We start from the raw sequence: 27,324 nt of genomic DNA, 5'->3' as shown, positions 1-27,324 counted from the left end.
ATGAAGAAGACAGACATGGATAATACAGCAGCCTGCAAGAGGCCCCTGAAGCGAGAAAAGTATCTTGGAATGTGTGAGAAATAATGTCTTAGAAAATGGTCGAGAGAGGAGGGGTAGTTGAAATGTAGCAGGAATGGTCTAACTGTATCTGCAGTACAATGCTACGTTCTGGTGACCCCTTTTTAAAGAAGGCATTGGAAAAAAGGAGTCTGTCTATGAGAGAACAGAATAAACAGGATGAAAGAGATACAGAAATCATGCCCTATGAGAAACAGAAGTAATTGCATATTCAATATCAATGAGAGATGGCCTGGGTGACCAGGGATGGTAGTTGATACTGTCGTATTTTCTCCAAAAGGCTGACATGGTAAAGAATGATTTGATTTGTTCAAATCAATACAAGTTTCCAAGAGTAGAGAGTTAAGGGGACAGAATTTGGCTTTATAGAAAGGAGAAAGTTCTAACAATTTTTCTTGTTCAACAAAGGAATCAACTCTTTCCCTCCAAAGAATTGCAGCGGTCAAGCTGAGGCTATATAATGCCTTGCCAAGAACACTTTATTAGAGATTTCTGTGTTGGCTTCTGGTGTAGATTAGATGACACCTCAAAATCATCCAATTCTTAACCGCTACAGATCTGTAATATCGTTGTATCCAAAACAAATAGTTACAATATGGCCTGATTCGCAAGAAAGACAGATGCTGAGAATTCAGCGCCAAAGACAGTGCTTCAACAGGCGGGACTGACCTTGTTATCTGTAAGAAAGCATAGATGGGTAAATGGGAGATTGGGTTGGCCCCAAAGCTTGTTCGGGTTTTTCCATAAGATGCTATGGAAAAACCCAAATGAACTTTTGGGCCAACCCAATACTAATCTAATCAAAATTCCAAACGCAAGTGCCTGTGAAGAACTCACACTTCATGGAAGCGCCTGTGAGGACTCTGAGGACCATGCTTCATAGTGGACATCATACTCGGACTCTCCATGGTTTTTATAGGGCTGGATTAAATGACTCCACATTTATAGAGTTCACTGTAGAGTCTGTAAAATGTCTTTACTCCCATCCTAATAATAGTCAAGATTTAATGAGTGACCTCCACATTTCTAAACCTAATGACTAATTATTTGACACACGATTTTACTTATTTATTTTTGGTCTCTCCCCTGCTAGAATGTAAATGCTACGAGGGCAGGGATTTTTTGTCTGTTTGGCTTGCTGCTTTATTCCCAGCACTTAAAAAAGATGCCTTTTTTTTGTGGGGGGGACATAGAGTGTGTGCTTGCTAGATGTTTCCTTAATTAATTAATCAGTCACATCTAACTCTTTTAATAGGTTACTTAAAAGTCACAGTTACTAGGGTTTTGTGTATAGGCAGTCTGATGGTAAAGGCTGACTATTTAGGCACTCTGCTAAGCTGAAAAAACATCTTTACTATTCACAGAATAAATATATCTGAACCCTAAAATTCTCTTACTCTGTTTTGACTGAAACTTGTAGACGGGATCGGAAGCAATGAAATTGACTGACAGTAAATCATTCAACCTTGCCCACAACCATCCTACAACAAACGGCCATTTCTGCTTTCCTTTAATTTTTTAAATGTAATATAACTTTGCCCTAACCTTTGTTTTTAATCTTCTAGTGATACAGATTTGCTGAATTCTGGTTTTTACTTGACTCAAGACATTTTACCCCTTTCTGAAGGGAGTAAAGCATCACTTAAAAAAAAAATATAGTGCTTCTGTTTCTGGCCTGCTTTACAGTTGCTGATTTTCATGTTTATTTATAGTTTCCTTTATTTCTCCCCCTTTTCTTTGCAGATTGTTGTCTTCTGGCTTTTCTATGATAGATTGGAAGGCTGCCTTTATGTTCCAAAAAAGTATACCTAAAAAAAATCTTAGTATCAAAAATAAAATAGTCATTTGCTATTCTATCCTGTCTAAAGTGGGATAATTAGCAGATTTTTATTTACATTCATCAATCCTCCAACTCTTTCTTAGTTTTTGTTGACATAAGAGTGAATTACAGACCCAGATCACAACTGTTAACTTTGTACATCATACATCTTTTCTTTAAGTAATTGCTTTTAATATTAACCTCTTTGTAACATGTTTAGAGCAATTATTTAGCATTAATGTGATATTTAAGTTTCCATGCTCACTTGGGTCTTTTTATTTCATATTTCTCTATTCTTGATTTCTTTATTTTGATTCATTGCTTGGTCAGCTGCTCCTTGAATGATTTATTAGAAGCAGGACCTGTGGGACCCTCAGGATGGTGAGAATGTCTTTCTGATGCATTTACACAAGAACAACAACTTGGCTGGTAAGAAACGTGTGGGCTATAACATCTCCTCAAAAATCCTCCAGGCTTAACTGCATTGTCTTCCGCCCTTTATGATATGGTGAAATCTGAGGGGGCCAAGCAGAGATGTGTTAGACCGAGAATGACTTTCCTGCTCCTGTGTCCCTTTCACCCAACTCTTTTCGGTAAAACTTAATACTACACAGTAATTTGAAAGGGTGTGTGGTTTTTCTCTTGCTAGAAAAATACAATACTCTGAGTGCCAGCTCCCACAGCTTTTTCCTCTCTGTTCCTGTGAGGCTGACTATACCCTCAAGACACCTGGCGTAAGCACCCATCCAGTTCCATTCCTGCTCGTGTTTCATGACAGCAAACCTTAGTTCCCAAATGGGTGTACACACGGGGTGGGATCAGAGGCATGACTAATTAAATGGCTTTATCTCGGAAGCAGTAGTAGAAACTGCTTCTTAGATGAGGCAGCTTCACAGTGGGGTGACTTTTGCCCAATGGCAAAACCGCATGTCTTGAAAACGGTTTCTATTATACGATGTCTGGGGGGCAAGACCTCCAGCAATCCTCCTGCCTCATCTGCTGTTCTTCTAGGACCCACCATGCTCAGGTTGGGGAAATCTCTCCTGGGGTCCATTTTCTAGTTCCCTGGGTTCTACAAACTTGGTCTGTTGCTGGGTTTTCAGGAGAATCTTGGTAGGAATGCGATAGCAGGTGAGTTGAATGAAGCTATGACTCTGCTCCACAGCGTGGAAACCCAACAGCACCTCTCGATATGTTGCCAAGAGGAGGGAAAGCCATCCCTTCTCAGGGTTGTGCTGAACCAAGAAACTGGCTCATATGGGATGCAGAGAACCAAGAAGAAGATGAGCTCCCAGATGCTTCTGGCCATCTTTATATGTCTTCCTCCACAATACATCAGAGTGTTGCATGCAGAGGTAAGACCAGACGGACAGGTGGAAGGCAGTCTGGCTTCTTTTTGTAGTTTTATACTCTCTGTGAGGAATGTTGCTTGAACCAGTAATGAATGCAGAACTGAAATACCAATGTGGAATCTAAATGGGTATGTGGACATTTTAAATGTTAATTAGTTTCGCAATCCAGGTTTCTCATAAGGTAATGACTGCCACTGACAGACTAGACTACCTTGGCCACAGGCTGTTCTGTAAGAACTTTAGCAAATCTTGCTTCTGTCTCAGCTTTCCCTTCTCCAGTGAGCCTCTCACTTCTCCAGAAACACTGTGGAACATGGCACATAAGATTCCCTTACATTGATAGAAGCTCTTTGAGGGCACATACTACATAATCTTAATATGAACTATCGCGTCTAGCAAACGTCACTGTTCATTATCTATTTGTTGAATGAAATATGGCAACCTGAAACAAAACATGTCCACAAAAGCATCCTAGACAGAAAATACTTGAGTATAAGAGGAACTTAAAGATAGTTAGTTTGCGAACGTAAGACCAGATGGGTCTGTGTGTATAGAGGGGAAGTGAATGGTGGAAAAGTTCTTATGTAACTGAAGAAAAATGCCACCTGAGAAGGTGATTGCACTGGTTCTACTGGGACCTAAAAGTATGGATCAAGAGCAATGGGTAGAAACTACAATAAACGATATATTTAAGTCAGTTAAAAAAAAAGCTTTCTTAGAGCCACAGCCTCCACAAAGATCAGCAAAGTTACCACATAAAGAAGTGAGTTCTCTGTCATTGGAGGTATTCAAGAATAAGCACTAACATCATCAAATAAATGCTGGAGAGCATGTAGAGAAAAGGGGACCCTCCTACCCTGTTTGTGGGAATGTAAATTGGTGGAGCCACTATGGAGAACAATATGGAGGTTCCTTAAAAAACTAAAAATAGAGTTACCATATGATCCAGCAATCCCTCTCCTGGGCATATACGCAGAGAAAACCTTAATTCAGAAAGATACCTGCATCCTAATGTTGATAGCAGCATTATTTACAATAGCCAAGACATGGAAGCAACCTAAATGTTCATCATTTGAATGGATAAAGAAGATGTGATATATATGTATATATACATACATATACATATATATATATATATATACACACACACACAATGAAATACTACTCAGCCATAAAAAAAAAAAGAAATAATGCCATTTGCAGCAACATGGATGGACCTAGACATTATCATACTAAGTGAAGTAAGTCAGCAAGAGAAAGACAAGTATCATATGATATTACTTATATGTGGAATCTAAAAAAATGATACAAATCAACTTATTTACAAAACAGAAATAGACCCATAGACATAGAAAACAAACTTATGGTTACCAAAGAGGAAAGGGGTTGGAGGAGTTTGGGATTAACAGATACATTACTATACATAAGACAGATAAACAACAAGGTACTACTGTATAGTGCAGGGAACTATTTACAATATCCTGTAATAAACTATAATGGAAAAGAATATGTATATATAACTGAATCACTTTGCTGTACACCAGAAAGTAACACAACATTGTAAATCAACTATACTTCAATTAAAAAAAGGAATAATTATTAACATCAGTTAACTGTGATATTGTAATATTGACTGAAGCACTGTTTTGTACGTAGGGGGAGGGAGGGAGATATTGGATGACCTTTCAAATCCTTTACAGCCCCGTGATTTTGTAATGTTATGACTGGCACTCCTCAGTAACCAAAAAAATATTTGACACAAAAAGGTTACCTTGTCTTCGGGAGAAAAATACTTCCTAATGTGACTAACGGTAATGATAAAGGGGTTAGCAGTCACTGATTAACTAAAACATGTTTAGTGCATTAATAGATATCAAATTTATAGGTATTCTTTTATAGATGAGGAAATTAAGTCTTAGATCTGCATATGATTTGCCCAAGTGAAACACCTTTCTATCCTCTAATACAGGGGTCTCAGAATTTTTTTCTGTAAAGGGCCATATAGTAAATATTTAGGCTTTATGCAGCATACAGTCTGTCTCAACTACTCAAGTGTACTGCTGGAGCATCAAAGCAGTTACAGACCATGGAAATGAATAGGCGTCACTGTATGAAAAACCAAAAGCCAAAAACCAACAACGCTTTACTCACAAAAAAAGGCATGGGTCAGGATGATTTGGTCCACGGGCCTTAGTTTGTCAACCTCTGCTCTAAAGTCATGCTGCCTTCTCATTTAAGAATGGAAAAACAAGGCAAGACATGGCCTCCATGTGGCCATACTTACTCCATTTGCTTTGCTGAGTGCCTGGAAGTAGATGCTGTAGCTTTTCAGAGGGGAAAGAGGTGGGTTCCAGTAGCCATTGTATGTCTTGTTGTCACCCACTGTAAATGGCTGGGTGACAGGCAGGTTGGCAGGCTTCAACTCAGCAGCAAAGTAGTGTAGAGAATCGAGGCTGGAGGCATTCCTATAGCTCACCGGCACCGAAAAGCACTCAATGATGTCAGCTGCCCTCCGTGACTTCTGAAGTCGCTCCTCCTTGACAACCAGCTGATAAACACTGGACGGGAAAGAGGAGAGGCAGATGAGCAACCCCCTGGAGGGATGAACTTTTATCATCGTCACTTCTGTCTGCAACTTAAACCTCCCTCCTGAGCTTCAGACTTATAAACCCGCTGCTTTGTAGAAACAGATTTCCATTTAGATGTTCCAATGCCAGCTCACACTGCGTATGTCCAAAAATGCAACTCAGTTTCAACCCCTACAAACCTGTATGCTCCTCTTCTCCATTTCTTTCCTTAGTGAGGGTAGCACTGCTCATCAAGTGGCCAGATCGTGAAGACGGGGCTCATTCTCATTTCCTGTATCCTTGGTTTGCACTCTGCTTTGATCAACAAGCTCTGTTGACTTGATATCAGCAATCTGAACCTGCCCCTCCCTTTTTTTCTCCTCCCATCAAACTGTTGAGGTTGGGCACTTCCCCACCTCTTAGCTGAACTCAGCTAGTCTCTTTGCCTCTAATTGATTGGATCAACTCACCAGTCAATCCACTGACCTTCCTGAACATAAACACTGTCCCTCTTCAAGCACGTTCATAGGCTATCCATTCTTCAAACGAGACAATCTAGACTCCTCATCCTGACCTTTGGGGCACTTTGTCTGGCTTCTAGTCTACCCCTCAGACAGTCTTATGGTAAACCTCTCATTGCAGCTGCTGCAGACCCCATGCTATCGCACAAACCTCCTTTGGATCCCAGCCTATGCCATCACCAGTTCGTGCTTCCTCCATCTGCAACGCCCTCTCATTCAACTTCTGCCTGTGGAAGCCTTTCTCTAAAGGCTAAGCCTATCTTTCATCTCCTCTATGAAGCCGGTATAGATCCTCCAAATCTGAATGACTTTCCCCCTACTTCGCTCCTCCACTGTTCGTTAATGGCTATCTGCTCGGGACGGCAATAACATAAGCATGGAACTGCTGTTTCTAGGTCTAGACTGTGACCTTTTAGGCAGTGGAAGTTGTGGCTTTGTTATCTCTGTATCACTCTCCTCCATCCATATACTGCTCAGCAGGTTGCCTGATACCTACATAGTGATCAGTGAATGCCTGTTCAAATGGACCAAATTGAACTAAAATTGAAAATAAGCATGAAACCCAACCTGACAGGATGCAGAAACCCTAATCAAGATAAACAGTGATTCTTCTGAGCTCCTATCTAGTGATCTCACACATTCCCTTCAACTTAGAAGGACTGTAAGAAGGTGTTAATGTGTGAAGAGAGATGACCGAGCCTTTTTAAAACACCAACTGTATGCCAAATGTGTAGGCTCCTTTTATAAAAGTTATCCTAAATTTTGTGAATTTTGATAACATTTTACTATCTCTTCAAATGCCCACAGTTTGTAGTTCTCTTGAATAAATGCTCTTTTTTTTTTCTTTTTTAAGATCTTTATTGCACATATCTCTGGGACTCATGATTTAAGCCAATTATCCAAAGAGTACCTCCAGGAACTTCTGCAAATTAATGAAGTGATTGCAGCAATGGCCTCAAACCAATCATTTAAAGATGACACAGTGAACGAACACACGGTTTATAAAAATGGAACGTGGTGAGTGCTACCATTCTTCAATCAGACTACCCATCTAAAGACACTTGGTTAAGAAGCACAACTTGGTGGAGACAGAGGTACAGGATTATTTAATTAAGGAAAAAAGGCTACAGAGGGACTGACCCAAGGAAACATGACACAATCAATGTGTCAAGTCTTCCCCTGGATCTCCTTGAGCATGGGGATGGTCAGCAATGCGGATGGGAAACAAATGGGCATGTGAGTGCTGCCCCTGGATGAGTGATATGTGAGTGGAGGTGAGCAACAGCTCAATGAGATGCCTGCTATCTGCTGTGCACATCTGGACAAGAACTCAACACCCAGAGTGCATGTGAGTGACATGTGAGTGAATGTGGCCAAACTCTCTGGGAGTACAAACTACATCTGAGTATGAACGATGTCCAAATGAGGATCTGTAGGACCTGGGTGTCTGAAAGCTGAGCGAACATGTATACTCTCTGAATGAGCGGGTGTAACATCCAGACAAGTGTGAACCTGAGTGTTTGGACACCTAAATAAGTGTGTATGAAATCTGAGTGAGTGTCTCCAACAGCCCAAAGTGTGTGTATGTATTTGTGTGTGTGTGAGACATCCAAATGTGTATATAAAACTGAAGTCAACAGGGCTTCCCTGGTGGCACAGTGGTTGAGAGTCCGCCTGCCGATGCAGGGGACATGGGTTCGTGCCCCGGTCTGGGAGGATCCCACGTGCCGCGGAGCGGCTGGGCCCGCGAGCCATGGCCGCTGAGCCTGCGCGTCCGGAGCCTGTGCTCCGCAATGGGAGAGGCCACAACAGTGAGAGGCACGCGTACCGCAAAAAAACAAAAAAACTGAAGTCAACAAATAATTAAATTAAATTATGACTTTAATATTCATCCTATCCTCAACTCTGAGGTCTTTTTCAATGGTACCATCACTATGTTTATCAGGTCAGTTAAGCTCAAAACAGTCCCTGAAAAACAGCACAAAGACCCAAGTCCCAAACTGAGGTCATGGGGTGAGAGTGGAGGAGCACCTATGCCAGTTTTCAGGACCTGTATTCCTTTACATATAACAAGAATCTCGAGTAAAACTGAAGCTGGCTAGTGTGCTAAGGGCTACTTGTTGAGGGTCCATTACTCATGTGACTCTAATCTATGAGGGAAAGGGCAAAAAGGAATTAAGAGAAAAGGAGCAACAGCCTCTTGGGTTCACCTGTCCATGCTTGCAATAGCACCTACAATACTCTACACTGGGCTTGGGGGGCACTCAACCGATCCAGCCCTCATGCCCTCTTGACCAGGTCGGGAGGGACCAACAGCCTCATCCCTAGAAGCAGGACGTTGAAAAGAGCTATGGGTCCCTGTTTTCCCCTGAGGCCCAGTCTATCCCTATCACCACTTGGGTTAATCCCACCCACACGAGAAGACCTCTGTCTCTGTTTCTCAGCCCAGAACTCTCATGCCACCCTTGAATCCTTCTGTCATCCTTACCCCAAAACCTTGGGAGCTTCACTGGGGCTGGATTCCACTCCCTAGAATCATTCTGTTGTCCCTGTCCCTCCGATAATGGGATGGATCAAGAAGCGTCGCAAGGCTGGCCCGTGGGCTGCCCATGAGTGGCATGAGATTCTGCAGTCATGGACAGCCAAGCAGTGGGGTCTTCGCTGAGCTCTGACACGTGAATGCTGCCAGGGGCTACAGAGAGAGGCAAATCATCTCTCCAGGGGTCAGCCTGCGACCCCACTGCCCCCTCCTCCCCACCAATCTGATTATTGAGGACTCACTTGTCAATTCAACCAAACTCAGCAGCCCGATTACAGATGAGGAAACTGAGGCTGAGAGGCTGAGTGCCACATGGGTGTCAAACTGCAGCAAAAGTAGAAATCCAGACCCACAGTCAGTTCAGTATCCTTTCTTTTTCTCTACCTTCCTTCTTCTTCCATAAGCCAACAAAATGTGCAGAGGGCCTTCCAAGCAGTTTTTTTTTTGTTTTTTTTTGCTTGGCAACTGAAATTGCATAGCTCTATTCCACCCAGCCTCGTCTGAAATCACAAAGACTAGCAAAGGACATTTTGGGGGTTAAACTGTGCTGTCAACACATGGTTCACATACAATTGGGATCAACGTGCCAGAGCACACCCAGCAGCTTCCTGAGGCCCACTGTGTCTGTAGTCTGTCCATGCAGAGGCAAATCTACAACTGCAGCCAGAAAGCTGGAAACCATTTCGTCATACGAATCTTTTTTTGCCAGGGAATGCAGTCTCTCTCAAAGATCTGGGAGTTCTGACTAAGGGGAAGGAGGTAAGAAATGGCCGAGCAAGTTATGCGACTTTCCTGTCCCTGAACTGCATACTGTAGGAAGCGGTGGGAGAAAAACGAGAGAGGGGGCATTCTTTTTGTTTCTGAGGTAACTTCATTCTCATCAGCATTCTCTTGAAAATAATATATTTATCGAAGCTCTTTTCAGCTCGCTGGTGATGATTAAATCATACCTAAATGAGACTACCCACTCTCCCCAGCCCAAGTCATTATCTCTAGTGCAAAATAAGTGGTTAGAATAAACTATTCAGGATCATTTGTAAAAAGACAGGATTTTTTTAAAGTAGAAAATTCCTGATAGTACGAGAATAACTTATTCTTTTCTACGCTTACCTCACTACATACAATGTTTACTCATACATTTCCCCCTCCTGTGATACCTTCTCTATTTCTCCCAATGAGAAGGTGGACATTTATGACCACATGTTCTGCATAATTTATTATAAGGGTCTCTTCTTTCAGGACCCTGAAAGCTAGGCTGCAACCTCACCTCAATGCATAAGGCCAAGGGGTATTTGTACCTCTTTGACCTCCTTAGCTTTGGTTTCCTCACCGTCAATGTCCATTGTTCATCCTCTTTCTACAGTGACTGATACGCTCCCTCCCCTCTCCTCCCTGACTCTTCAGACCCAGGCTTGCCAGCAACTTCTATATTTTAGTTTCAGTGTCTCATGAGACAAGAATACTCTACTCTGGTCCAAAGTCCAAGACCCCAGCTCGTAGAGGTCAATAGCCTTAGATGCCTTTAAGAGCAAAACCTGCAGGAACCTCTGCAGGCTTTGGAAGAACCCTGCCGTGGACTCTCATGCCTCCTCTGCTTCCCGAATTAACAGTTTAGAGGATGACTCACGCTCCTCTGACCAGGTACCACTGAGGGGCACCAGGGACCTATCAGACCCATGCCTCCATCATAGACACATCCTGTGGCGCCCTTTCTATATCCAGGGAAGATGTTTCCAGCCAGAGGCTGTATCCATTCAGAATGTTGAAGTCAGAAGACAGATAGAGGGTATGCTGCCCAACTTCAGAAAGTGGCATATTTGAGCCAATGTTCTCCCAGAAATAGGTTTGTTTTAGTTCAAGTTCTTCTAGAAACAGACCCTCAGCTAAAGTTTCAATGCAAATAATCTGTGAAAGAAGTGGTCCCAGGAGAAACCAGTAAGGGAGTGAGGGAAGAGGAGAGAACAGGGCAGAAGCTAAGTAAGAATATGATTTCAAGGCAAGGTCCCAGACTCAATCTGATCCCATAGGGAGCTCCGGAGCATAAATTGTGCCCCCCAGTTTGTCTTATCTCAAGCCAAGGGTATTTGAGCCTCTGATACCAATCAGTTATGGGTTATGGACCCTCCTGCAGAGACAAACTCCCAGGTACTCCCAACTTTGTGTGTCAAACAAGGTGGCTCTGGTAGCCTAACGGCAACCCTTCAAAGATGGTCACGGTCAAGGGCCATTTGCATCAAAGCGCATAGAATATGGAGGATGGGCACATGGCAGGAAAGGGGAGAAGAGGGGATCTCTGTGAGCACCAACAGTTCCCCTACAGGGCACCTATGACCAATGACCACATGGGACTTGCATAAGAGCAGAGATCCAGTTAGGCAAAGTATTTTTCAACCTTTGTTTTCAGCCCAACTCTGCTGAGGCATATGGTAACATTCCATCAATCACAGTGGCTTCTCCACCAAGATTTCTTTTTTTTTCTTTTATAATATTATTTATTTATTTGTAAATTTGATTTACTTTTATAGCTGAAGTAAGTATAGTATTATACTTTTATAGTTATATAAGAGCCACAGGTACAAGGAGTTGATAAATACGTACAAGTATAAAATATCTAAGTAAGTGTAAAATAAAAATAGTTTTAAGTCCCGTGGAAGCCCCTTCAGGCAGCTCCCACATCCTTTGGTGGCCCCACTGATCACTGAGCACACCCTTGCTTGTAGGCACCACAAGATGTTCAAGGTTCACCTGTGCCCTCCTTCCCTGGAACCACAATCAGGCACTTCTGGGCACCAAGTAAGCTCATTGTACTGTTATACAATTGCTTCTATGCCCTTCAACTGGACAGAATTAAGGAATACAGTTTTTAATTGAAGTATAGTTGATTTACAATTTTGTGTTAGTTTCAGGTGTGCAGCAAAGTGATTCACTCATACATATGTGTGTGTGAATTCTTTTTCAGATTCTTTCCCATTATAGGTTATTACAAGATATTGAATATAGTTCCCTGTGCTATACAGTAGGACCTTGTTGTGAAATACCTTTTTAAACATCGTAAGTTCATACTGATTAGTTCATACTGGTATTGCCAATGCAAATCCAGTAATATAAGATTCTTCGTTACCTTTCCCATATTTGTTTTTCCAAATTCCTACACCAAGAACCCTCATTTTCAATATCAATATTTTACTCATATACATTGTCACATGACACACACAAAATAGTTTCACAATTAACTCATCAACACTACAACCAACCTCAAAACTTATAAGTACAGTTCAAGCTTTCTGAACTGCCCTGCTCTAGTTCCCTCCCAGATGGTTCAGTCCTAAAGCCATTAGACAGGGCAGAGCAAGCAGGCATCTGTACATGACGGGGGAAGCCATGGTGGCCCAGAGTAGGGAGTGGAAGCCCACCCAGCATCTCTGAGTCTGTTTCTGGAAGAACCCAACCTAAAATACCTCTATATGCCTCAACTTCCTCATATTTAAAAATCAGGGTGTGGGCCTTCTTGAATGGTGGAGTGAGGAGCTCAGCACATTCTCTCTCCAAAGAGCAATGATTAAACTGAACAGTATTAGCAATGATAACAATTTTAGTAGTGACTGGAGGAAAATTTATAGCCTTAAATAACTATGTTAGAAAAGAAGCAAGATCTCAAATCATTAATCTAAGTATCCACCTTAAGACAGTAGAAAAATAAGAGCAAACTAAACTCTAAATAGGCAGAAAGAAAACAAGAATAAAAATTAGAGTGAAAATCAATGAAAGAAAAGTTGGTTTTTGAAAAGATCAACATAATTGGCAACTCTTTCTCTACACTGATCCAAAGACAAAGAGCTATGACATAAACTAACAAAATCAAGGATGAAAGAGGAGGCATCACTACTGAGCCTATAGAAATTTTAAAAATTACAAGGGAATGCTATGAAAAACTTTATGCCAAATAATAGACAACATAGATGAAACAGATAAATTCATAGAAAGACAACTTGCCAAAATTGACTCATGAAAAAATAGAAAATTTCAATATACTCATAACAAGTAAAATAACTGAATTAGTAATTAAATTCTTCCCTCAAAAAGCCCCGCCCATATGGCAAATATTAAAACAATAAATAGTTCTGATATCCAGAAAATAGGAAATGCATCCTGACTCATTCTGTGAGGCCCTGATATCAAAACCAGAGTAATACATTACAGTGAAAGTAAACTACAGCATTATCCTTCATGAATATAGATCTAAAAAATATTTAACCAAATATTAGCAAACTAAATCTAGCAACATATGAAAAAGACTATACATCATGACTAAGTGAGATTTACTACAGGAATGCAAGGTTGATTTAATATCCAAAATCAATTAATGCAATACACCATATTTTTCAAATAAAGGGAAGAAACATCATGATAATTTCAACAAGTTCAGAAAAAATATTTGAAAAAAATCCAATGCATATTTATGATAAAAAAGTACTAACAAACTAGGAATAGAAAAAAACAACTTTCTAAATTTGGTAAGTCCATCTAGAAAATACATAAAACTAATATCATACTCAAGGGTAAAAGATCAAATGCTTTCCCTTTAAAATCAGGAATAAGACAAGGACATCTGTTTAACATTGCACTAGAGATTCAAGCCAATAAAATAAGGCATTGTCCTAGAGATTCTAGTCAGTGAAGCTAGTTAATTCATTAATTAAAGGTACCCAGATTTGAAAGGAAGAAGTAAAACTTTTTACTTGCTGGTGACATTATTCTGTATGTAGAAAATTCTAAAGAATACACACACACACACAACTTGAAATAAAACAATTTCAATAAGGTCACAAGATATAAGACCAATATACAAAAATGAATTATCTTTATCACTAGGAAAGGACAATCTGAAAATGAAATTAAGTAAACAGTTCTATTCACAATAGTATCAGAAAGAATACCTAAAAATAAATCTAAACAAAAGATGTAAAATACTTAGACACTGAAAAGTATAAAAAACTGCTGAAAAAAATGAAGAAGATCTAAATAAATGAAGAGACAGTCCCTGTTTATGGGTTGAAATAGTCAATATTGTTAAGATGGCAATTCTCAACAAATTTATCTATAGATTTAAAGCAATCTCTATCAGAATCCCAGAAGACTTTTCAAAAAAACAAGCATCTGATAAATTGGATGTTATCAGATTAAAAAAAAAATTGACTTCAAAAGACACTATTAAACCAATGAAAAGACAAGCTACATATTGAGAGAAAACATTTGAAAGGTATGCAAGGTATGCAAGGTATGATGACATATCTAACATACATAATGACACAATACAACTCAATAATAAAAACACTAACAACCCAATTTAAAAATTGGCAAAAGATTTGACTAGACATTTCACTAACGATAAAATACAAGTGGTTTATAAACTCATGAAAAGATGGTCAACCTTAAGAGGTGTGGCCAAGATGGTGGTGTTGGAAGACCCTGAGCTCAGCTCCTCCCATGGGCACACCAAAATTACAACTATTTACAGAGTAGTTATCTATGAGAATGACCTGAAGACTAGCAGAAAAGATTTTCCACAACTAAAGATATAAAGAAGGAATCAAACTGATATGTGGAATCTAAAAAATAATACAAATGAATATATATGCAAAACAGAAACAGACTCACAGATACAGAAAACAAACTAGTGGTTACCAAAGGGAAGAGGCAAGGGGGAGGGGCAAAGTAGGGGTATGGGGTTAAGACATACAAATTACTATGTATAAAATAGATAAGCAACAAGGATATATTGTACAGCACAAGGAATCACAGCCATTATCTTATAATAACTTTTAATGTAGTACAATCTGTAAAAATACTGAATCACTATGCTGTATACCTGAAACTAATATAATATTGTAAAGCAACTATACTTCAATAAAAAAAATTAAAAAATAAAAAAAAGAACAAAAGAAAATAAGACAACAACAATTAAAAAGAAACCACTCCCCTCCCCACTTAGAACAGCTATCAGTAAAAAGACAGACAATTGCAAGTGTTGACAAGGGTATTGGAAAACTGGAGCTGTCATACATTGCTGTGAGAAAGTCAAATGGTGCAGTCACTTTGGAAAATAGTCTGGAAGTTCCTTAAAAAGGTAAACATAAAGCTACCATTCATCCAGCTATTCCATTCATAAATACTTATCTATGTATGTCTATACATAAACTTGTATACAAATGTTAATAACAGTATTATTCATAATAGCCAAAACACTAAAACAATCTAAATGTCTATCAAGTGGTGAACAGATAAACAATATGTGGTATATCCATATAATGAAATATTATTCAGTAATAAAAGAAACAATTTACTAATATACTCTACAGTACAGATGAGGGTCAAAAATATTATGCTAAATGACAGAAGCCAGATGAAAAACACTTTATATACTGTATGATTCCACTCACATGAAATGTCAAGAAAATGCAAATTTATAGAGACAGTAATCAGATTAGTGTTTGCCTGGGACTGCAGGTGTGAACAGGAATCAACTGCACTCAGGCACAGGGTATTTTATGGTGTGATGAAAATTTTCTAAAATGGGACCGTGGTGATGGTTGCACAACCCTACAGATTTACTGAAAATCATTGAATTGTACACTTAAAACTGACTGAATTTTATGGTATGCAAATTATACCTCAATAAAGCTCTTAACGAAATGAGGGAAATGGACTGAGTAATCCTGAATGTTCTTTCTCCCTTCCAAAGAGTCTGTGCTTTAGTATTCAATGATGCACACATTTCAATACAGAAACACTATGATAAACTTTCGGCATTATTGTACAAGATGGGCTAAGAAACAAGTGTGAGCTTTGTAATCCCCAACAGAATATAGCTTTGCAATTACATTCCGCACCTTAAAGGTCACTTGGCACTATGAAACTGAAATTTACAAAGATATGTCTTAGTTAGCCAACCTTTACTCCAAGGGTCTGGGAATTCCTGTTTTTGTTCACGATTTGCTTAGTCACAATAGCCATTAGAGGAGGCAAGGAAATGGGGAGAGGAATACATTTGCAGTTTATCATCAGAATACGTGCATGTGCATCTTTCCCTGGCTTCTGACTAGCTGTGTGATCTACTGCCCACTCTTTCATGTACTTACTCATTTATTCATCAGGTTATTTATTGTATGACTACAGTGTAGCAGGTTAAAATTTGAATGTAATATGGCCCCTGGGCACTGGGAGCTCAGAACTGAGATGGGGGAAACATATATTAACTGTTCAGTACAGTTCAATATGGGGAGGGCAGAAGGAGGAACCTGGCCAGGGAAGGATTCTGAGAAGAGGGTTGCTTACAGGATAGTGTGAGGGTTAAATGGGATAGTGTGTCTAGAACATTCTTTCTACAGAGTAGAGTGCTTTTCCTAAAAGTTGGCTGGAGCCAAAACAACCGCTGCATGCATTATTATTACAGTGTTATCAAATTAGACCACAAAGATTTGCCTTGTTTTCCATTTGGACTCTTCTCCTGTGATTGAACTGCACTTAATACATTTAACAAAAGTGGATTTTGAGTAGAAATTTAAAGGAAGAAACATATGTTGTGTAAAGGGGCCATAACAATTCAAATGAAGAGTTCAAATTAAGTTTTAATTATTATCAGATAAAATCAAAAGAAACCTTAAAAGGAGAAACCAGACAACCATCTCATGATGGCTAGAGTGCCATATCTTCTTCTCAAATATTTAAAAGAAGTATAACTAGCTTTAATTGAGCATGTACTTACTGGGGTGGAGATATTTTTTAAACCATAATGCAGAAGACTTAGCCCTCATGTATTTTCTCTTAATCACTGGTCCTCTCTCATTCACAATACCGTACATAAGCAACTCCCATGGTTCTAATTTCAATACATATCCAGAATCTGACCACTTCCATCACCTCCACAGCTACTACCCTATCAAGCCCCCATGATCTCTTGATTGGATTACTGCCATAGCCTACTAACTGGTCTTCCTGCTTCCAATCTTGCCCCCAACAATCTCAAAACAGTGGCTGGAGTGACCCTTTAAAAACATGACTCAGGTCACGACACTCCTGTGCTCAAAGCCCCGCTATGCCTCCCACCTTGTGTAGAGTAAAAGGCAGCATCTTTACAGTGTCTCCAAGGCCCTCTGTTATGAGGCCTCTTTGCTGTCCTTTGAATACCCTATAGGCATGTTCCCATCTTAAGGCCATCACATTTACTATCCTTGATGCCTGGAATGCTCTTCCCTCAGATATACATAACCCTTGGAAGACTTGCTTCTTCACCTCTGCTGGAGAAGTCTTACATGATCGCTGTATTTAAAATATCAACCTTGGGACATCCCTGGTGGTCCGGTGGGTAAGACTCTGTGCTCCCAACGCAGGGGGCCCAGGTTCGATCTCAGGTCGGGGAACTAGATCCCGCATGCATGCCGCAGCTAACAGCCCGCATGCCGCAGTTAAAAGATCCCACATGCTGCAACTAAAAGATCCCACATGCTGCAACTAAAGATCCCACATGCTGCAACTAAAGATCCCACGTGCTGCAACAAAGATCCCACGTGTTGCAACTAAGACCCAGTGCAGCCAAAATAAATAAATAAATAATTTAAAAATTATATATTAAAAAAATAAAATAAAACAGCAACTCCAACCACATTATACCCTGTTACACTTCACTGCTTAATTTTTTTTTTTTTTGTGGTACGCGGGCCTCTCACTGTTGTGGCCTCTCCCATTACGAGCACAGGCTCCGGACGCACAGGCTCAGCGGCCATGGCTCACGGGACCAGCCGCTCCGCAGCATGTGGGATCTTCCCGAACCGGGGCACGAACCCGTGTCCCCTGCATCAGCAGGCGGACTCTCAACCACTGCGCCACCAGGAAAGCCCTCACTGCTTAATTTTTCTCCGTATCATTTACCGTCGTCATGCCGGCTCTGTGTGTGTGTGTGTGTGCGTGTGCGTGTGTATATGTGTGTGCACCTAAGAGGTTAAGTCATTTAAAGAGACAACTGTAAGCACTGCAAATGTCAACCTTCCTTTTCGGAAAAAGCAACTGGATAGATATGGGGACAGTTATATTTAGATGGATGGCCTTATTTTAGTGACCTTTACTGCACCAAAAAGCAAGGTTGAGGTTTTAGTTCTGGCTTTACCACTCACTAGCTCTGTCTGACATGCTGAGCAAGTCATTTCACCTCTAGAACTTGTATCTAAAGTGGGATAATTCTGGCCAATGCAATAAGACACAAAACAGAAGAGATATACATTTTAGAGAGGAAAGCAATTTATCATCATTTGTAGATAATATGACTGTGACCTAATATGTTGAAGAGAATCAAGTGAAAGACTTTTAAAATTAATAAAAGAATTCAGTAAAGTGGTTTGATAGAATATAGAGATAAATAAACTGTACAACATGAAAAACAAGCTAGAAGAGGTAAGGGAAAAACCCTTTTAGAATAGGATCCTTTAAAAAATAGCTAAGGATAACACAAATAAGACATGTACAGGCCTGACTTGGGAAAGGAAAAGAAAAAAAAAAAACTCTACTGAGTGATATAATATCTCCAGTCCCTAGCACAGAGCTTGGCACAGTGGGTGTTAAATAATTGTGCTGACCTAAAGATGAATAAATGGACAGAAATGCTAAAGCCCTGGATGAAAGCATCACATATTGTAAAGATGTCAATTCTTGCCAAATTGATGTTTTTTTCTTTGGGAAAAAGCAAATAGTATAAAATAGGAGGTCAGTTAGGTGACAGTTTGAAGCCCCGAAGATGTAGATGACCTCAATTTTGAAATTCTAACAATGTCAATGGGATTATTTTGGTTTGTTTGTTTAAAATAGGACATATAGTCCAGCACTTATTTTTAAACAGAGGAATGTGAGTGAAAAACCACTACTAGATGTTAGAGGATATTATGAAGTTAAAATAATTAAACCATGGGTATTGGAGTACGATTAAAAGAAAACGAAAGAGGGATGTGTGTGTGTGTGGGGTGTGTGTGTATGTGTATGTGTATGTGCGAATTTTATATATAGAAATAGAAGCAATGCAAGGCAATGGAAAAGAGAAAAATTTATCAATAAATAGTGTTGGGAAAATTCCATAATTATGAGGAAAAAAGGCACCAAATTTAAGACTTCACCATATACGACAAACCATATTATATTCAAACAGTTCAAAATTTAATTTGTTTCCTGAAAAATTTCAAGATGACTACGGCAGTCAAATGCAACGTGTGATTCTTGATTGGATACTGCACTCAATTTCCTGAGTGTGATGATTGCACTGTGAATATGTAGAAGGCTGACCTTTTTCTGAGGATATACAGACTGGAGGCTTTAAAGAGTCATGATTACTACAACTAACCTAGCAAGCATTTCAGAAATCAGGAGAAGAGACATAAAGTAAATTGACAAAATATTTACAACTGGTGAATCTGGGAGAAGGATATAGGGATGTTTATTGTGCCATTCTTGTAACAGCCTGTAGATCTGAAATTCGAAAAAAATAATCTGGAGCGGCAAAAATCTTTTTCAGCTTAACAACAGAACAACTCACAAAAGAGAAAAGAAAAAGGCTGTGTATGTATACATTTGAAATGTCTGAATTTATGAATAAAAATAAAACAAAAACTTATGAAAGCTACTCCCAGAAAATATGATAGAGAAGGAAATAATATTTTAATACTTAAGTGATCATATTTGGGATGGAGGATCAAAATGTCAAGGGGCATTCACAAAAATCAATAAATTCTCTGTATATGGAAAGGTATACATTATATTACCTCTGTATAATGAGATGGAACCAGATGTTATTGAACCAAAATTCTAAACAAATAAAAACTTCCAGTTGGGGAAAATAAGAACTTTCCTAAGTAACTCTCATATCAAATAGGAAATCAAAACCACAATTTCATATACTTTAGAACTATTACAATGAGAACAATGATGTTTAATGTCTATGGGATAGGACAAAACCTGTTTTCAGAATCTGAAAAGCCATTATTAAACAAAAAAGAAAGACAATAAATTAATTAAGCATTCCATAAAAAAGAAAATTAGAATAAACAACACTGGAGCCAGATGGCTTTTCCAATGATTTCTTTCAATCTTTCAACAACTGATAATTTCCATGTTATGTAAGCAATTACATAAGACAGAAAAAGAGGGAGAGATTCTCAAATTGTTACAAACTATTCTTTTAATATGCTATTAAATTGGTTCCCCATAAACAGGTCATTTACCTCAGGTACCCAGACAGATTTAGTAATACAAAAAAATCTAGGAAAATAACACATAAATAAGTCCAAGTAGAAAACCAATATGATCATATGAATAGATGCTAAAAAGGCATTTGATAAAATTTAATATCCATTTCTGATTTTAAAAGGCACAAAGATAAATGATGCAATAGAGATATTTTTTATTATGTTTAAAAATAACTATTTCAAACCTACCACTAACATCACACATAAGAAAAATTTCCTGGAGGATAAGTCTTGGAGGTTGCAGTAACACAAAGCTCTACCCAAACATTGCCCAAAAAGCTCTACCCAATGCAACAAAACATAAAACCAAAATAAGAGATATTACAACTGTAAAGAAGGACACAAAATTTTCATTATTCACAGATGATGTGATTATTAGACTGGTAAACTAGATACTAAAATTTAATTAAAGAAACTCACAAGAGGTTTCAGCAAATGAGATGGATAACACACACACCCTCTCACACAAGGTTTCCCTAAATACCAGCAAATCCCAGTTAGCAGACATAATGGTGGAAAGATAACAGAAAATACCACAATTTTAACAAAGTAGCTCTTGATGTCATCTACGTGGAGGAATCGAGGCAGATTTCCTGAGAAATAGTGAAGACTTGGGTGGATAGACTTGCCCTCTTTCAGTGTGGAAAAGTTCATGCTCATGTAACCACTTCGGATTAAGTAAGAGTTTTAAATCAGTTAAAACTAAATTCCATTGGGGATTATTTAGGGAACATGACAAAGTGATTTTAAAATTCACAGGAAGACAGAAGTGGGTGAAAATAGCTAAGAACATTTGGAACAATAAGAATCATTAGGAGGACCAGATATTAATATGTTTTGTAAAGCTGTAATTAAAATGGGTGGTGCAGACACAGGGATCAATTAAGAGAAAGACCTAATGGAACAGTGTAGGCAAACCAAGAATATAGTGGGATACCCACAAACACACACACACACAAACACACAGAGGCAGCATCACAAGTCAGCAGTACTGCAAGAAGTATTCAATAAATGTGGAGAGGACCTGTTGACAATTTGGAGAAATAAAATAAGATGTACCCAAAAAACATCATTAAAATGTTAAAATGATAATATAATAGCTACTATGATACGTGGCAAAAGTAGTATGCAACATTGTAAGGGAGGATCAACTTAATTTTTTAATTTGGTAAAGAAAAATGAGAAAAACCCATCCCAAATGTTAATATTTTATGATGGATCATAATGACTTTTTCCTTTTTAAAATTTTTTTCTATAATTTCTATAAGCTTATATTATTTTGTCAGGAATCTAAATTAAACTATTTTAAATGAAATGATAAAATAAAGTCATACTTATATTCACTACCTCGGTATGATGAATGAGGATCAAAGATAATGAGGAATATGAAAGAACTTTGAAAATGATCATTTAATATAATATACTACAACTAGCTGTAGTATATCTTTAATTGACAAGTGGATTTCTGCACATGGGTGACATGGCATGGTCCATGCCGAATACACTTCTACCTCTCTGAGTGGTGTGACTTTGGAACTTTTAATAAATATACTCCACCCCTACCTAACTTCAGAGTGTTATTTTTCAGGTTCAATTTGCAAAGTATCATTTCAATCAATCAAGGATACAGTGAACGTATAAAGAAGAATTTATAATCACCACTGCCCAATAGCTCTATTAGCGAATGTTAATGGCTCATTTGAACAAAAACTTTAAAACAGCTTACATAGACTTAAGTAATAAACAATGTTTAGGGCAAACAGTGCCTATCAACAACTGCTAGGAGAAGCAGAATGCTGTAAGACGTTGTTATTCATTGGTCCATGAACCAACAGCATCTTCATCACCTAGGAATGTGTTGGAAACACAGAATCTCAGGCCCCATGCCAGATCTACTGAATCAGAATCTTCCTTTTAAAAGATTTCAGGTTAATACATTTACATATTAAATTTTGAAAAGCCATAAAGTGAAAGAAAAAAAAAACCCTCTTTGGGGAACTGAAAATCTTCCTTTCTTATTTTGTTTTGGTTTTTAATAAACATTCTGAAGCTTTTTATGTCCCCCAGTGGAAATCCAGGCTGTTTCCCTCACTCCAGGTCTCCCAATACTGCCTTCTTCCTCAGATGTCCTGGGAAGCAACCCCTTTACCCTCCTGCCAAGTTCTCAGTTGAAATGTCATTGTTGTTTTCTAAAGTCATTTTACGTTGTGAAAGGAGCAAAGAAAAAAAAAAAAGTTGAACAAGCCTAGCTCTGATAGGGAGTCAGTCTCCAAACTTCACGATTAAAACCCATAGCGATGCTTTTACAGAGGAAGCTGCTACAGCGGCTGTTTTTAAAACAGTAATCAATAGGGTGCCTTGGATTCTCTACTTGCAACAAAGACATTTGCTTAAGGAAAGGAAAGTGGCGAAAATCCTCTGAGCACTTTTTTATTCCTATTTTATTTATTTATTTATTTTAACATCTTTATTGAGGTATAATTGCTTTACAATGGTGTGTTAATTTCTGCTTTATAACAAAGTGAATCAGTTATACATATATATATCCCCATATCTCCTCCCTCTGAGCACTTTTTTATAAGACCATCTGAAATGAATTGTCCTCAAAAAGACCTTCTAAGCTCTAAAAAGCTAAATGGAATGATTATTAATTAACCATTAAACTAATCATAATAACTGGCATATTAGTGCCAGATAGGGCAAATAAATGCTATAGAAGAACAGTAACACCAATTAGAGGATTTTTCCTATGGGAAAATGTAACCCACTGATGAGGTTATTTGCAGGAATACAAATCACCTATGTGTGGAGAACTGTTAGGTGCCAGGTCTCCAGCTAACAACAGAATTGCCTGTGAATTCCAGAGCCCTACTAAGAATTTCTCGATGTAGGGCTTGGAAACATGACCTCTGAAAAAGCTCACTGGATATTCTTATATACAACACGTTTCAGGGACCCTCCTGTGGAAGCCCTGCCCTGAATTTGTGATGTGAGGCAAAAAGACCCTTGGATACAATATAATCAATCGAATTTAGCAGTTCTCAAAGTGTGGTCTGTGAATGCCTTTACTGTTATTTTTTTAAATGATCGTATGTTTAAAATGTAGCTTTAATTTCTAATAGAGCATATTGATATTGATAGACAAAACCCAAATGAACAAAAGCTTAAGTCCTATGACCCTTTCAGTGGTTCTGCAATGTCAAAATGATTTTAATAGTATACTACAACTTTATTTGCCTCTTCCACTCTGTTGATATTTGCACTGAATGCAAAGGCAATAGTGAGTAAAACTGCTGGTTTTACCAGCAGTGGTATGGTACCCAATTGTACTTGTCATTGTATTTGTCACCACCACATAAAAATTTGCTATATAAAAACAAAAATGCCAGTTTTGCTTAAGAATGTCCTGGATGAAGCAGTAAAAAGTGTTCATTTCAACCCCTGAGTATACAGCTTTTTAATATTCATGTGACACAATAGGAAGTAAGCCTAAATCATGTCTTCTGCTTACTGAAGCACTATGGTTTCTTAAGGAAAAACATTTCTGTGATTGTTTGAGTTACATGCTAAACTAGTCACATTTTAATGAAGCACCATTTTTTTTTTCTTGAAAGAATAACTAACAAATTGTGGTTATTCCATTTGGATATTTGATAAACACCTCCAAAATAAATGAATTTTATCTGTCACTTTAAGGGACACTGATGGTATTTGTTCATAACTGAGCTTCAGGTGAGAATTATAATTTGGAAAACTTGTTGTCTGTCACTGTGAACTTAGGTTCCCAATACTTGAAAACTTTACTGATGAGATTTCGTGGTGATATTAGCAAATATAATGCTTTGATGTTGTACAATGAAATGTGTCAACATTTGGATGATTTTTAGGGTTCAGTGCATTTTTTCAAATGACCAATGTATAATGTTACAAAATAAGGGACAAAATATCAAGGATAAAAGATCCATTCAGTGGGCAACATAAATTGATACATAACTGATATGAGAATCCAGTTATCTTCTACAAGCCAGTCTTGAAAATATTCAATCCAGTTATCTTTTACAAGTCGGCCTTAAAAATATTAAAAATATTTGCAAAAATGTGAACAGTGCACCTCTTCTCCCTAATTTGATTATTTTAAAAAATATACATTGTTTATATTAATATGTAATGAGTTTACTATTATTTTTTTAAAAATATAATATGTTTAAAATGTAGCTTTAATTTCTAATAGGGCATATTGATATTGTTAGACAAAAGCCACATGAACAAAAGCTCCTTGGGATTTCATTATTTTTTAACAATGTAAAGGGGTCTTGGGGCCAAAAAGATTGAGAATCTCTGATCTAATAATACATTGAAAAAAAAAAAAAAAACAGAAGCGCTATCAAGATCCTCAAGGGTTTCTCACTCTTGGCACTATTAGAATTTTAGCTGGATGGTCTTTGTTGTAGGGGGCTGTCCTGTACATTGAAGGATGTTTAGCAGGACCCCTGGTCTCTATTCACTAACTAGATGCCAGTAGCAGCCCCTAGTCCCAAGTTGTAACAACCAAAGTTATCTCCAGACATTGCCTCTGGGGGCAAATTAACTCTGGTCAAGAACCACTGTCACTGCTATAGGTAAGTGGTGAAAGAATGTTAAAAATATAACTCACAAAAAAGAAATGTCAACAGTATAAAACACAGGGAAAAAAAATCTGTTTTGCCAGTACACTGAGAAATTCGGATCAAAATGATATGTTCCCATTTAAAACCCATTCAATTATCAAAGTAAATGTAAATTATAATATGCCATCTCAGTGAAGTTATGGTAGAACACGTAGGATTATACAATTCCAGCAGCACTGTAAATTGATTCATCAAATTGGGGAAATAATTTGGCAAAGGCTTTCAAGACTCATAAACACCTTTATGACCTGGAAGTAGAAAGAGCATAGATTCTAAAAATCTGCATCAAATTTGAATTTTAGCTCTGAATCTTACTAGTTGTATGACCTTCCTTTAAATATTTAAATGATATTGGAAATCTAAAGACAATAATAATGTCCCATAAATGACTATTGTGAGAACTGGATTAGATAATAATGTAAGTAAACTTCCAGTTAAAAGTGGACAATTTAATGCACTCTATTTACCTCCTCTCTCTCCTGAGACCTCACTAACATGATGGTAAAAGATGAAAAAGCATATAAATCTGCAAGGAAAAAAAGAACAGGAGAGGGGCCGTTAGTGGATGAGAGGGTTCAACAAAATTCTGGAAGACTGAAAATGGTCAGAAGAGTGCTATCTGTTGCGGCAGGATACAGAAAGTCAAATCATAATGAGACGTGAATAAAAATGGAGTTGATTTGCCCAATGGATCTCAAGTGAGACTTTGGTCTTGTGGCAATAAAATGTGGAGGATGTGAAAGTGAAATGTGGGGCTGAAAATAGGGGTGTTGATCAAAGTCTATACCTGAAAGTATCAAACCCTGGAACATGGGCCTCTACATATCTACCCCCTACCCCTCAGGCAGGAAATAGGAGGTTTCATCTCTGGAGAGTTTGAATGCCTTCACCCCCACAAAACAGCACTTCTGGTCAACTTTTACAACATCTTACTTTTAAACACTGACTACCAAAGCTCACCAGTTAGGTGAGAAATGCCCCAACATGAAAGAGAGTAGTCAATTCAAATGGGGAAAAAAATGACTCCAGAGGAAACAGAGATAATATAGGAGTCAGCAAAACGTTTATCACTCTCCAAATCAAAACATTATCCTCAGAAAAGAAATGACTGCTTCCAAAAACAAGAAGTGAGAAAAATATGAGAAAAATAAAATCAGACAACAGTAAATAGCTCTTAAAAGGAAAAGCCATGATTGCTGAAGTTTTAAACAAATGCTAGACAAGGTTGGTTATTTTTCCAGAAAATAGAACAAAATGACCAAAAAAACACCAAGAAAATCAAAGAAAAAAAGAGTATTTAATAGTAAATCTGAAATGGTAGAGCTCTGTTGGAAGAAAAATGTATTAATAGTATAATAAAGGTATTGCCTGCATAAAATAGAATCCTTGTACATTCTATGATGAATTTTAAACAAAACACTGCACAAAACAGGAAGAATAATGAGAGGAAGTATAGCATAATGGTTAAGAGTCAGGCTTTAGAGCCAGACTGTCATGTTTAAATCCCAGATTAGCAACTTATTAGTTGCATGATCTTGGGAAGTTACTTAACCTTTCAGTGCTTCAGTTTCCCATCTTAAAACAGGGATACAATTTGTTGTTACCTCACAGAGTTTTGATGAGAATTAACCGAGTTAATATAGATAAAGGACTTAAAATAGTGTCTAGTACATAGTGAGCTTTAAGTTAAACATACAATACTACAATAAAAATAGTATATCACTTGGCACTGAAGTAGCCTGCTTTTGTCAAATTATAAAATTAGCTATTGTATATTTATTTAACTAAAACTAGTGGTATAACTACATTGGGAAGCTGGATGATTCAAGACAGACAAATTCTCATTTATAATAGCGGGAAGTAAATAGATAATGTCTGTAATCAGTAACTTTAAAATAGCACATTATGTAGTGACATTGCCAATTCCCAGAAGAAATGGCAAAGAATTAAAATGCAGTTGCCTCTGGGGCACAGGACTAGGGGGTTGAAAAATGTGGAGCAGAGAATGGTTTGACTATTTGATTTCCCAATTATGTGCGCTTGTTACTCTGAGGTTTTTTAATTAAAGAATGAAAAAGGTTAATACATATGAATTGGCTGTCAGTGCCTGACATATAAGCGTAGGCACTCAATATATTTTAGTTCCATTTTACTCATTTCAGTAATTCCACTCGCGGGGATTTTTTTCCTATCTAAAGATACAATACCAAAAGAAAAGCATGAATAAATATATTTATTGCTGGGTTATTTATAACAACAAATAACTGGAAATGACCCAAATTTTCAACCATATGGGAATGGCTAAGAACTGCACAAAAACCTGATGGAGTGATATAAACCTCAAATATTAAGTTTATTGTTTCATATGGCTATGGAATGGCTAAAACCTACCACAAGCAAATACACACACACACACAAACACACACACACACCCCTAGCACAAGCAAATACACACACACACACACACACACACACACACACACACACACACACACA

The 27,324-nt window shown here is 38.0% G+C and overlaps 1 protein-coding gene across 1 annotated transcript in view; it reads right to left on the bottom strand.

Annotated features, from left to right (window-relative positions):
- PTPRT (protein tyrosine phosphatase receptor type T) overlaps nucleotides 1–27,324 on the bottom strand; it is a 1,082,400-nt gene that overhangs the window by 248,270 nt on the left and 806,806 nt on the right. The window contains exon 12 of the mRNA XM_027078280.1: nucleotides 5,534–5,807. Within this exon, the coding sequence (XP_026934081.1) occupies nucleotides 5,534–5,807 (274 nt within the window). The remainder of the gene's footprint in view (nucleotides 1–5,533; nucleotides 5,808–27,324) is intronic.

Source organism: Aethalodelphis obliquidens, unplaced genomic scaffold (genome assembly GCF_003676395.1).
Source record: "Aethalodelphis obliquidens isolate GAN/ISIS:26980383/991018 unplaced genomic scaffold, ASM367639v1 scaffold42, whole genome shotgun sequence".
NCBI classification, from domain to species: Eukaryota; Metazoa; Chordata; class Mammalia; order Artiodactyla; family Delphinidae; genus Aethalodelphis; species Aethalodelphis obliquidens.
This window is presented reverse-complemented; position numbering and strand designations above follow the sequence as displayed.